This window comes from Hemitrygon akajei, chromosome 26 (genome assembly GCF_048418815.1).
Source record: "Hemitrygon akajei chromosome 26, sHemAka1.3, whole genome shotgun sequence".
Taxonomy (NCBI): Eukaryota; Metazoa; Chordata; class Chondrichthyes; order Myliobatiformes; family Dasyatidae; genus Hemitrygon; species Hemitrygon akajei.
The window spans coordinates 35,587,636-35,600,682 of NC_133149.1; the positions used below are offsets into that span (position 1 = coordinate 35,587,636).

A 13,047-nucleotide genomic window follows, 5' to 3' on the forward strand; every position below is an offset into this window, starting at 1 on the left:
TCTAGGGAGAGGAATAAACAATCGACATTTCAGGCCAAGACCCTTCATCAGGATGGGAAAAGAAGGAATCTGATAAGAGAATGGACCATAGGAGAAAGGAGAGGAGAGGCACCAGAGGGAGGTGATGGGCAGGCGAGAAAAAGAGAAGAGGTAAGAGGGGAGCTAGAATGGGGAATGGATATTTAAATTTTATTAATTAAGTGTCATCATATATAAAGACAGTATCATAGTATTCCCAGTAGCACAAACTAAATTTCAGTTGAAGGTTAAAAGCATTCAAGTTGAAAAGCTGTCTTCAAGTACTTCAATTTTAAATAAAAGTTAAAAGTACAACCTAAAGTGAAGCAGTTAGTTCTGTACAGATAACTGAATTATTTAGTAATGGCAAGGTGATCTATAAACTTACAAGCCCTCACGGAATCCATCGATGAGCGCCTGAAAGAGGGGCTTGTTATGAGGGATGGTTTGGAGAATGTTACCATCTGCAGTGACATAGCCAATTGCCCACTGGCCAAGCCTGGTGCAGCTCAATCGAAATATGTAGCTGAAAGGGAAAAAAAAGCACACAATAATTAGAATGAAGCCACATTAACTCAAGCAAAAACAAGAGATGTGGAAACACTCAGTTCAGATATAGAGGGGGAAAATGGATAATGTTTCAAACCACCTTACATGAGAATTGGGAAACATGGATGATAAAATGGCTTTGAGTAGAAGAGAAGCAGTCTTGGTGGGGTGGGGGGGGGGGGGTGCTACAAAAACAGCTTGGGTGAGTAATCATAGTGTGTAATGTCTGTAAAATGCACTATGACCATTTTGAGGGTGTAATGGAATGAATGTTTATAGTGGTGGATGAGGTGCACATCAAGAAGATGCTTGCCCTGGTTGATGCTGAACTTAATTATTGCCAGATATTAATTCAAAATTCAAAGTAAATATACGTCACCATATACTACCCTGAGATTCATTTTCCTTAGGGCATTCCCAGTAAATACAATGAACACAATAGAATTAATGAAAAACCACACATAACAAAGGTGGACAAACAACCAATATGCAAAAGACAACAAACTGCAAATACAAAGAAAAAAAATAAAATATTTATAAATAAGCAATAAATATCAAGAACATGATATAGAACCCTTGAAAATGAGTCCATTGGTTGTGGAATCAGTTCAGTGTTGTCTATGTGGACAATTTCTACCACCCTGTTCTAGTTAACTAACTTGGTTTCTTCAAAAACAACTCAACCAAATTCATGAGACAGAATTTCCTAAGTGGAAAGTCATGCTATCCTTAATCATTCCTATCCTTTTCAAATGCAAATAAATCCTGACTTCAGAGTCCCTTGTTATAACTTTCCCAACACTACTGCCAGGTTCAATGGCCTTTAATTCTCTGGCTTATCCCTGCTGACTTCTTAATTAACAGCAAAACATAAGCTATCCTCTAGTTTCCTAGTATCTCACTTGAGGCTAACAAAAGATACAAATTTATCGGTCAAAGCCCCAGCAATCTCCTCCTTTGCTTCCCATGACATTCTAGGATAAACTGGTCAGGCCCCAGGGATTTATCCACCTTCAAGACCTCAAACACCATTTCCTTTTCCTCCAGAATATCACTGTTACCTCCCTGAACTCTCTAATGCCCTTCTCCACAGTAAGTAATGGAAAGGAGTTGAAGATATCACCCATTTCCTCTGGTTTCAACTCAAGTTCAAGCTTATTGTCATTCAACCTTACACATTTATACCGCTAAATGAAAACGTTCCTCTGGACCAAGGTGCACAACACAGAACAAGTAAATTAATATTATCACAAATAAATTAATAATAGGGTGCATTTACGATACAAGTTAAAAAGTAAACAATATACTCTACTGGCACTTCACACATGATAAAGACCTGGGTAGTGGTAGGGAGTTTAGTAATCTCACAGCCTGGAGGAAAAAGCTGTTTCCCATCCTAACAGTCCTTGCCCTAATGCTATGGTAGGGGGTCAAAAAGATTGTTGGACAGATGGGAGTGACCAGTGAGAATGCTAAGGGCTCCATGCACGCAGTGAGCGCTCCTGATAAATCTCTCAGAAGGTTGGAAGGGAAACCCTGATGATTCTCTCAGCAGTCCTCGCAACCCTTAGTAGGGTCTTGCAGTCAGATGCCTTGCAATTTCCATATCAGATGGTTATGCAGCTGGTCAGGACACTCAATGGTGCTCCTGTAAAAATCGTTTAGAACAGAGGTGGGGGGGAAGAAAAGAAATCTCAGGAATTGAAGATGCTGCTGTGCTTTCTTGGCTAAGGAGGTGGTATTGAGGGAACAGGTGAGATTGTACAGATTATCATACAGATTCTTAAGTGGACCTACTTACAGAATCTTCTACGATTCTCGTTTATCTTTTCTTCCAGGGATATCTCATGGTGCCTTTTTGCCCTCCTGATTTCCATAAATGCACTCCTTGAACCCTTATACTCAAGGGACTCATCAGATCCCAGCAGCATAAACCTGACATATACCTCCTCTTTCCTAACCAGTCTCAATATCCATTATCAACCAAGGTTCCCTCATCCTGCCAAACTGCCCTTTACTCTAACAGAAACAAGCCAGTCCTGAACTTGCCCTACTTCTTTTGAAAAGCCTCCCATTTGCCAGAAAATCCTTAACAGCCTCTGTCAATCAATTTTCCAGAGTTCCTGTTTGATGTCGTCAAAATTAGCACTGCAGTAGATGGGAACATGGAATTCTTGTGGCATCTGAGCAATTTCAACCAGGTCTACATAACAAATTTACCATGCACATAAAATAGTTTGCTTCCCCCCCCCCCCCCCCAATCACAGTATATCTGTTAACACCACCTGTGAAGTACATTTAAAAAAGAAATATTTTAAACTTTTAACCAGTCATATGACCTCTGTGGTACAGGAAGGATAAATTATCCAAAACACAATGCAATTACAAGATAAATCTGCCCCATTCCAGCTCTGGAGCCATTCTTTATGCTCAATAACTTAACTCTTAACTTCCTTACCTCCCAGGTTTATGGATGAACTTCTGGAGTCTTGCTTTTACCTCATCATAAGTTAAGAAGGCCATGTAACCTGGATGAGTAACAGCTAATGAGTTCCAGTTCCTGAGCAATGATGACCATGGCTATGGAACAGAAACACATGGTAAGCCCAGTGGATTTTCTGCATTTGAAAACTAAAAAATTATAGCCTAAATAAATGCCAGAAATGCTCAGGTTGGGCAGCATCTGTAGAAGGAAAAATAGAATTAACATTACAGCTCAAATATCCTTTTTGAGAACTGGCAAAGAGAGAAAAACAGTTGCTTCAGATTCAGATTTATTATCATTGCTTCATATAATGTGAAGATAGTTGTTTTGCAGCAGCAATACAGTGCAAAACATAAAATGAATATAAATTACAAATTAAATCAATAGCACAAAAAAGGAATAATGAGGTAGTGTTCATGGACGGTTGAAAAATCTAATGACAGAAGGGAAGAAGCTATTCTTAATTGGGCGTTCAAGCTCTTGTGCGTCCTTCCTGACGAGAAGAGGGCACGTTTTGGATAGAGAAGATCCTTAATGATGGATGGCACCTTCTTGAGGACCACCTATTGCAATTCACAAAAGTTTAAAAAAAAGACACTCAGACTACAACTTGCAAATAATATTTGCATAAAACAATAGTGACTTCAAATTCTGGTCCAAGTGATAAATGCTAGCCTTACATAAATCAACTGTTTTAATTTCTACTTGACAATCTGGAAGATACCATTGTGATGCTAATAGTTTTGATTCAGACTTAAAGTAGCACCAATCTACCTACTGTCTTCGATAATGATGTTAAAAAAAAGTGATTGCTTAAAGCTTCTAAATAGTTCATTTACAAGTTACACAGGTCCATTAACTGCTGAAAAATCTGAATCATACGCAAGATAAATAGGGCTACACTTCACTCAACTGTCCTTAAGGTCAGAGTGGAACTAAAACTCAGAAGTCAGACTAAATTTAATATGCTGGACATAACGCCAGCAATAATTACAATTGTTTATTCTCACCTCATGTTATCCTGATTTAGAAAAATGCTGACCTAATTAAGCTAGATGTTTATTGAAGTAATTATGATAGAAAATTCAACTTAATAGAATCCACTGATGAGGATATACCAAGCAGTGAAATATATTGGCTTAAACACTTATTTGAAATCAATGCTTCTAACTCTATTACAAATCTTTCATTCTTCATTTTCTCATACATAACAGCTTTATGTACAGTGAAGAAACCCAATCCATATATTACAAATTTGCTTTTCAGTTTTTAGAAACATAATTTTCTGTTCCTGATGAGCTGTGTAAATTTACCAAAGACCGAGGGTTGAACTGGGACCTTGTGGCCTTGCACATTAAAGCTGATTTGCTCATGTCCCACAAATTCCATTTCTCAAGCAGAGCTTCCAAGTTTTCGAGCTGTGATACCTTTAATCAGAAATTGTAAGACTTTTTTTGCTTTTAGGATATTGGAATTTCACACTCATGCAGTGAACAAGCGAACTACTCATAACTACTCAAAATCAATAGTGCCATTAATTAGCAGTGCTTGGGCACTGCCAGTACCACTTGGCTACAACATTGTCCCAAATTAGGGCATCGAAGCTGAATGGCAGAGGAATAGCTGCATTCAATTACTTAGTAGCATTTATACATGCATGACACCAAGGAGACCTAGTCAAGTCAACAGGGTCAAAGAAAAGGTGTAATCTGACAGTACTTACCTACTAAGTCGCATTGCAGCCTTCTCAACTTAAACAGTTCAAAATTTCATTCAGCAGTTTTATTTCAGATTTCTACCATTCACGCCACATTCAAACCTTCTCCAAAATGACATTTGCACAATTACAGCGAAATCTCGCCACTATTATTTAATCACCCGTCTTTGACTCTGAAACCTCCTTCCCTTTTTTCCCTTAGCCCCTCACTTTCACTGTATTTTAGATGCATTTTCTGCAACTATTCCCATTCTGATAAAAACGCAGCAACAGTAAATATCAATGTTTTGTCTCGCTAAATACTGTCTTAGTACTTTTGCCATCTACCTACCATTTACTGTAATTTGCTTTTGAATATATTATTCTTGTATATTGATCTTCATACATTATCTGTTGTATATTGATCTTCATACATTATCTGATGTATCTGGTATGTGAAACTATGACCACACTGATTTTATTTCCCGGAATTTTATTTTAGCTGCTGACCTCCAATTACAGCACGTGTTTGAACCTCATTTGATAAGTATTCCGCTTCACCTCAAATTGTAACCGCAGTAACAAATATTGCAAAGGATTTCACTTCAAAAGAACTTGAATCATTCAGATGTTGTGAAAAGCACTAGAAATGCACATTTTGTAACAAAATATCAAGTTAATTATTTTATGTAGTACATGTTTTGTGGTATCCCATATAAATTAACTAACCTTTCGTCAATTCTGTGAAGTCATGCAAGTCCCTAACAGCAATGATCCTTTTGATCAATTCAAAGATTACATCCCAAAATTGTTTGTAAGCAACCAGACTTTCCATTGTCAAAAGTGCATCTGAAAACAAGTAACTTTTAATAGAAATATTCCAGGTTCAAAACACTTTTTTCCCCCAGCTAATTTTCAGCTCAGGCACTTAAAATATACACACACACACACACACACACACACGCACCCAAATTTACATACATACACACAAATATACATTTTTAATATTTTTTTTTCAAAATTTTGGACTTTTATATTGGGGAAAAAACCTCCAGTGCAGCACTCTTTATGATCCTGCCCTTTTGGTCCTGCAAAATACTGGTCAGTAAGCTTACACCCCAGATGGTGTTATGCACAAAATGTACAAAAGATTAATTAGAACATTAGAAAGTTTTTGACAAGAACAGACCATTCAGCCCAACAAAGCTTGCCAAATTCCTACTCAGTGCATTGAAATAACTATCAAGTTTAAATTTGAAAGTCTCTAAGGTACTACTCTCAACTATACAACTAGGTAGTTTGTCCCATGTGTTGACAACTCACTGTGTAAAGAAACGCTTCCTGATGTTAGTCTGAAATCTCCCTTCAACCAGTCTCCATCTACGGCCCCCATGCCCTCGATGATGGATTAATTTTGAAGTAGCAGCTGGTATCCACCTTACTTACACCCTTAATGATTTTGAACACTTCTATCATGTCTCCTCTCATTCTACGTCTACTTAGGCTAAAAAGATTTAACTCTTTCAATCTTTCTTCGTAGCTCATATCATGCAGACCTGGAATGAGTCTCATTGCCAGTCTCTGAACTCTCTCCAGTGCCTTTGCACCCCTCACAAAATATGGAGACTAAAATTGCACACAGTATTCAAGGTGTGGCCTCACAAGCTCATTATGCAGTTAAAGGAGAACGTCTCTAGACTTGAACTCCACTGAGCACATTATATAGCCCAATATTCTATTAGCCTTCCTAATTGCTTCTGTGCATTGTCTAGTGATGAGTCTACCAAGACATCCAAATCCTTCTCATACAGTGCACTTTCTAACTCAAGAACCCCCCATTGTATATTTATATCTAATATTTCTACTTCCTATATGTATTAGTTTACATTTTCTTACATTAAATTTCATTTATCATTTATCTGCCACATCTGGATTTTGTTTCGATCTAACTGTATTGATTCTGCTGCCTGAATGTCATCAGCCCGTCCCCCTAATTGTGTCATCGGCAAACCTTACGAGTGTACTTATGTGCTTATCCAAATCATGTAAATTAAAAACAGCAGCAGACCCAAAATGATCCCTGTGGAACCCCACTTTTAGCATCTTCTGGGTGTGAAAATGATCCTCCCACCATAACTCACTTCGTTTTTGAGCCAATTCTGTACCCTTACCCTGAAATCCCTACCTCCTATAATTTGATTATTAACCTCTTGTGGAGTAACTTGTCAGAAGCCTTCTGAAAGTCCAAGTAAATGAAATCAACCACTATTGTTATCATAAATTTTAGTTGCCTCTTCATAGAGCTCCAGCTCATTAGTAAAACATGATTTCCCCTTTCTGAACCCATGCCATCTTTCTGCTATCGTGCCTGTTCTTATCAGCTGCTTTTCCATCTCATTCTTTATTAATGGTTCCATTATGGCAGATGTACAAGTTGTTATGATCATGATGTTGATCGGTGGTAAGACAGGTAGAGCATAGCAGATGGTATTTAGACACAAATACAGCAGATGCTGGAATATGGAGCAAAACAAAACAAATTGATGGAGAAACTCAGTGGATCATACAGCATCCATGAAAGCAAAGAGATGGACAACACTTTGGATCAAGACCCTGTGTTATTATGGGCTCCAGGCATCCACAGACAAGGACAATACATTACTATAGATTTCTGGTCTCTGTACAGCTCCATCTCTGTCAGGAAGACCAAAGGGCCCTTAGCACCTTTCTGGAACAAAGATCCAACCCTTAGCATTCTCATCATCCTAGCAGAACTTCAGCTTGCTTTCAACAACTTCTCACTTGATTCGTTTCACTTTCTACAAATTAAAGGCAAAACCATCAGCGCTCACATGGACCCCAGCCATTCCTGTCTTTTTGATGGCTGCCTGAAACAGTCATCTTCTAAACTTACTCTGGCACCCCTCCCCAACTTTTCCCCACTGCATAGGTGATAAAGTGGATCTTAACCTTTCACACTAAACCAATACCCCTAGTTTTAATCATCTCTGCCACAGGAAAAATAAATGTTCCTATTATCTACCAAATCTATATCCCTCAATTTTGCATCCTTCTATCAAGACTCATTGCTCCAAGGAAAACCAACTGAACCCTCATAAATTAAATACTCCATCCCAAGTTGCATCCTGGTGAATTTCTTTTGCACTCTTTTTAGTACAATCTTGTCCTTCCAGACATCTGTGGCCCAACCAGCAATTTATAACATTGTACCATAACTTTCTCTATCTTATATTCTGTGCCAGTGTTAATAGAGACAAGTATTTTCCATGTTATTTTCAGTACCTTGGCTTCCTGTGCTATCAACTGTAAGAATCTTTGGAGGCAGATACTCTCAACATTTTAAATAGCCGGATCGGAATAACCAAGCAGAAGTGCTGGTAGATAAGATATTTGATTGCAGGCATGGTCACAGTGGGACTGTTTGTGTTGTATGACTCTTATGAAGTGCCTGCTTCCATTGACACTCTGGGGTAAAGACCTACTTGAAAAAGATTAAACAAAAGATAAATAAAAAATGGAAGAAAGAACTTGACTGTCGACACTGCTAAAACTGAAAAAGTGTCTGAGAAGAGGTGGGGGTAGAACAGCAGCTACAAAATCTGTAGGTGGTAACAGAATTGCAAAATCCTGAAACATTTGGCTGCAGTAGAAACGCTCATAAAGTCCCTTTTGTTGACCTGCACATCACACATTTTAAAAATCAAGCTCACTGTACGTAAATTGTTCTAATATATTTGACAAATTACCAAATGTAAAACCAGTTTTGCCAAAGATTTTCTTGTATAAAATAGAGATCAATAGAAAAATATATCTTACAACCTCAATTTCATCTCTATTGCAAGGCAAAAACCACTGAAGCCAATTTGCACACAGCAAGAACTCAAAAAGCAATGATAGCAATCAAGTTTTTTGCTTTACTACTACAGTTCACTTTTATTCAGAACAGTAGCATTTATTTAATTGAACAGATTGGAGTCAGTTAAAAGTCTCAGTGGAGTCAAGAATACTAAAAGAAATTATCAGCTCAAATTTAAGATTTCACTTGAAATTCTCCTCGCTTTCTCTTCGTACAGAATTAAATGTAGAAACGTCAACACTAAAAAGCTACCTTAATGCTTGTAATTTGGTGATCTTACTTTTTTTTCCAGCTATTAACCAAATTAGATTTACTGCCGCACAATCAATTTCCATATTCTCTCGCAATTCCACATTTTCCATCACTACTTCTATGGCTGAGGAATTCACCTTACTTGATAAATGACCCAGATAACATATGCAGTACCATTCCCTGAAATTACAAGCACTGAAAACTCCAAAATTTTATTAATCCATACATTTGATCCTCATTCTATTTCCATTACACTGCAAACAAAGACAATTCAGGATATCCTGGCAAACAAGAAAGGAAACATTTTTAACATTAATAGCATTAGTAACCAGCAAGAACACCACTGCAGAATTCCCCAAATAAATTTAGTGCAATAAGCAGAATGACACCAATTAAAAACAATACCTGAAGGCTGAGGGGTTCAAATGATTTTGTTAGAGTAAAATTTTTTAGTTAGAGTTGAATTTATAGTTAGTTGTACATAGTTGATTCAGGATTAGCCTTTATACGAACATTTAAATCAATCTGAAATGTAATCAGAAGTGTACTGCAAAGCATTAATTTTTGAAATTATTCAAACTGGAGGTTGAAACTACTCAGATCATTTAAATTTAACTTCTATGGACCAGCAAATATTGTGCATATGTTATTAAATTCTGATAAAAATATCCAGTCATGCATTATAAACTTGACGCCTAATCTATTATCAGTCATTACCTTAATATTTATTCTGTAGCATGTGATCACTTTATTACTGTAGATGCTGGGAACCCTGTTCTGAACTAGACTATTGACATGGTTGATGAGAGACCCAATTTAAAATGAGGTAATTTAAACTGCAGAAACAATGTTTTGTAAAGTAACAGGTAGACAGACTTTAAAGTACTTAATCAAGTTATGAGCATTGAGCTCAAAGTTTAAGAGCAGCTCAACATGTCAACACATGAATGTCACCAAAATATTTTTAGCTCTGAGCATTCCCTTCTACCAGACCTATGATTGTTATACAAGTACATACAGAGGTTAAAGTTTGAAACTTTTGGATTTCCTCAAAAAAGATGTCTCATTTGAAGTTACTGACTGAATGCAGTCAAATTCAATTAAAGGAAAATGCTGATCAGTCACAGATGTCAGCAGATGTCCACAATAATCATTTGACTTTACAGCCTGCCAAAACAAAGATCAGATATCTATTGGAGTGCAGGATAATAGCTAAGAGAATGCAACATTCCAACTTTCTTCTAATGGGTTTAGGCATTAGAGGACAAGAGACGAGCAGAAAATGGAACGAAAAAGAAGCATGAATGGGGAGAGATTACCGGAAGTTAGAGAAATCCCTGTTAATGCCATCAGGTTGGCAGCTATCCAGACGGAATATGAGGTGTTGCTCCTCCAACCCGAGTGTGACCACATCACAAAAGTAAAGGAGGCTATGGACCAACATGTTGGAATGGGAATAGGAAGTTGAATTGAAATGGGACGCCACCGGAAAATCCTGCTTTTTGAGACAGACAAAACAAAGATGCTCGAAGTAGTCCTCCAATCCATGTCAGGTCTCACCAATGTGAAAGAGGTAACACTAGGAGCACTGGATACCATAGACAAACCCGACAGACTTGCAGGTGAAGTGTCGCCTCACCTGGAAGGACTGCTTAGGGTCCTAAATGGCAACGAGGATTGAAGGGTAGGGGTAGATGTAGCAACACACACACAAAATGCTGGTGGTACGCAGCAGGCCAGGCAACATCTATAGGAAAAAGTACAGTCGACGTTTCGGGCCAAGACCCTTTGTCAGGGCTAAATGAAAGAGATAGTAAGAGATTTGAAAGTGGAAGGAGGAGACCCGAAATGATAGAAGACAGAAGGGGGAGGGATGAAGCTAAGAGCTGGAAAGTTGATTGGAAAAAGGGATACCCAGCTGGAGAAGAGAGAGGATCATGGGATGGGAGGCCTAGGGAGAATGAAAGGGGGAGGGGAGCAGCAGAGGGAGATGGAGAGCAGGCAAGGAGTGATTGTAAAAGGGACAGACAGAAAGAGAAAAGAAAAAAAGAGGGAAATAAATAAGGGATGGGATAAGAAGGGGAGTGGAGCATTAACCGAAGTTAGTGAAATTAATGTTCATGCCATCAGGTTGGAGGCTACCCAGACGGAATACAAGGTGTTGTTCCTCCTACCCGAGTGTGGCTTCATCTTGACAGTAGAGGCGGCCATGGATAGACATATCAGAATGGGAATGGGACGTGGAATTAAAATGTGTGGCCACTGGGAGATCCTGCTTTCTCTGGCGGATAGAGCGCAGGTGTTTAGCGAAACGGTCTCCCAGTCTGCATTGGATCTCACCAACATATACTGTATACTGCATCCGGTGCGACCTTCTATATATTGGTGAGACCCAACTCTGTCTGCCAGAGAAAGTAGGATCTCCCAGTGGCCACACATTTTAATTCCACGTCCCATTCCCATACGTCTATCCATGGCCTCCCTCTACTGTCAAGATGAAACCACACTCAGGTTGGAGGAACAACACCTTATATTCCGGCTGGGTAGCCTCCAACCTGATGGCATGAACATTAACTTCTCTAACTTCCCTCAATGCCCTTCCTCCCCTTCTTACCCTATCCCTTATTTATTTATCCTCCCCCCTTTTTCTTCGTTTCTCTCTTTTTTCTCTGTCCCTCTCACAATCACTCCTTGCCTGCTTGCCATCTCCCCCTGGTGCTCCCCTCCCCCTTTCTTTCTTCCTAGGCCTCCTATCCCATGATGTTCTCCCTTCTCCAGCTAGGTATCCCTTTTGCCAATCAACTTTCCAGCTCTTAAGCTTCATCCCTCCCCCTCCTGTCTTCTCCTATCATTTCAGGTCTCCCCCTCAAATCTCTTACTATCTCTTCTTTTAGTTAGTCCTGACGAAGGGTCTTGGCCCAAAACATCGGCTGTACTTCTCCCTATAGATACTGCCTGGCCTGCTGCGTTCCACCAGCATTTTGTGTGTGTTGCCTGAATTTCCAGCATCTGCAGAATTCCTCATGGTAGCGCTTATCCGACTATTCATTTTATTCTTATTCTTTTGCAGTTCGAACAGAATAGTGGGAAAAAATTGTAAAAAGATATACTTAGCCTACAATGAACATTTAATTAAGATATGATTATCTTACTGTAATTATCTTTTGAAAGTGTAATTATTCTACTTAATTGCAGTTATTTGATATGTATGTGTCAGGTTATACTCAATTTTTAAAAATGTACACAACTTATCATACTGAAGTACATTGTTAGGTCCCAGTCATATTTTCCAACAAAAATAAATCTTTGTGTACACTTTCCACGTATGGATAACACAATCCATTCATAGGAAACACCACATAATTTTACAATTTCACATCACTCCAGTGACTTAATCTACACTCTTTTAGTGAGACAGGGTCAAAAGGATAAAGCGAGCAGAAAATTCTTCTGATCAATAACGAGAACAGAGGAAATTAGAAATTATTGATACAATTTCCACTCACTCAAAAGAAATTAAAAGAATAAATTCTAACAGTATATTAAACTATATTTCTCTTACCATTTATGGTGACAGTAGCTGCACTGGGCTCAGCTTCTACAATGTGAAGTACAACTTGTACAATTTCAATTTACACCAGGTCTTAATTGCAGAAAATGCTCTAATAAGTACACAAGTCAAATGGAATATTACGGTTTCATACTATCAACATGAACCTTAAACATAGGATAGAATGCATAACCAGGAAGTGGACTTTTGGTCACAGAGCGAGCAGGCAAGTAAATGAGGGCAAAGGGGAATGGGAGAGAAACTGATCTTATTCCATGAAATGGAATCAATGGCAGCTTTTGGGAGGGAAAGTGATCGCTTAGTACCTGATATTTTCTCAATAATCCAGAGTCAGGGAGTTTTAGCCATCAACCTAATCACAGGAAAACTATGCTAACAAGATCTGTTCAATAATAACCAGGAAATGGAAAAGTCATCTGTCATTAATGTAAGTACCACATTCACTCCTTGATGTTAATTGATACACCTGATTTTGTGAGGAATTATCACGACAAGTGAGAAACAGAAAATAGCCAATTCAACACATTTAGAAAGTGAAAGGCAAATATTTAAATAAATGTTCTAGTGTGATATTGCATGATATTGAGACACTTTCATGG

The 13,047-nt window shown here is 38.3% G+C and overlaps 1 protein-coding gene across 1 annotated transcript in view; it reads right to left on the reverse strand.

The window, feature by feature from the left end:
* cbl (Cbl proto-oncogene, E3 ubiquitin protein ligase) overlaps positions 1–13,047 on the reverse strand; it is a 147,294-nt gene that overhangs the window by 42,867 nt on the left and 91,380 nt on the right. Inside the window, 2 exon segments of the mRNA XM_073029876.1 lie at positions 407–544; positions 3,026–3,147. Of these exon segments, the coding sequence (XP_072885977.1) occupies positions 407–544; positions 3,026–3,147 (260 nt within the window).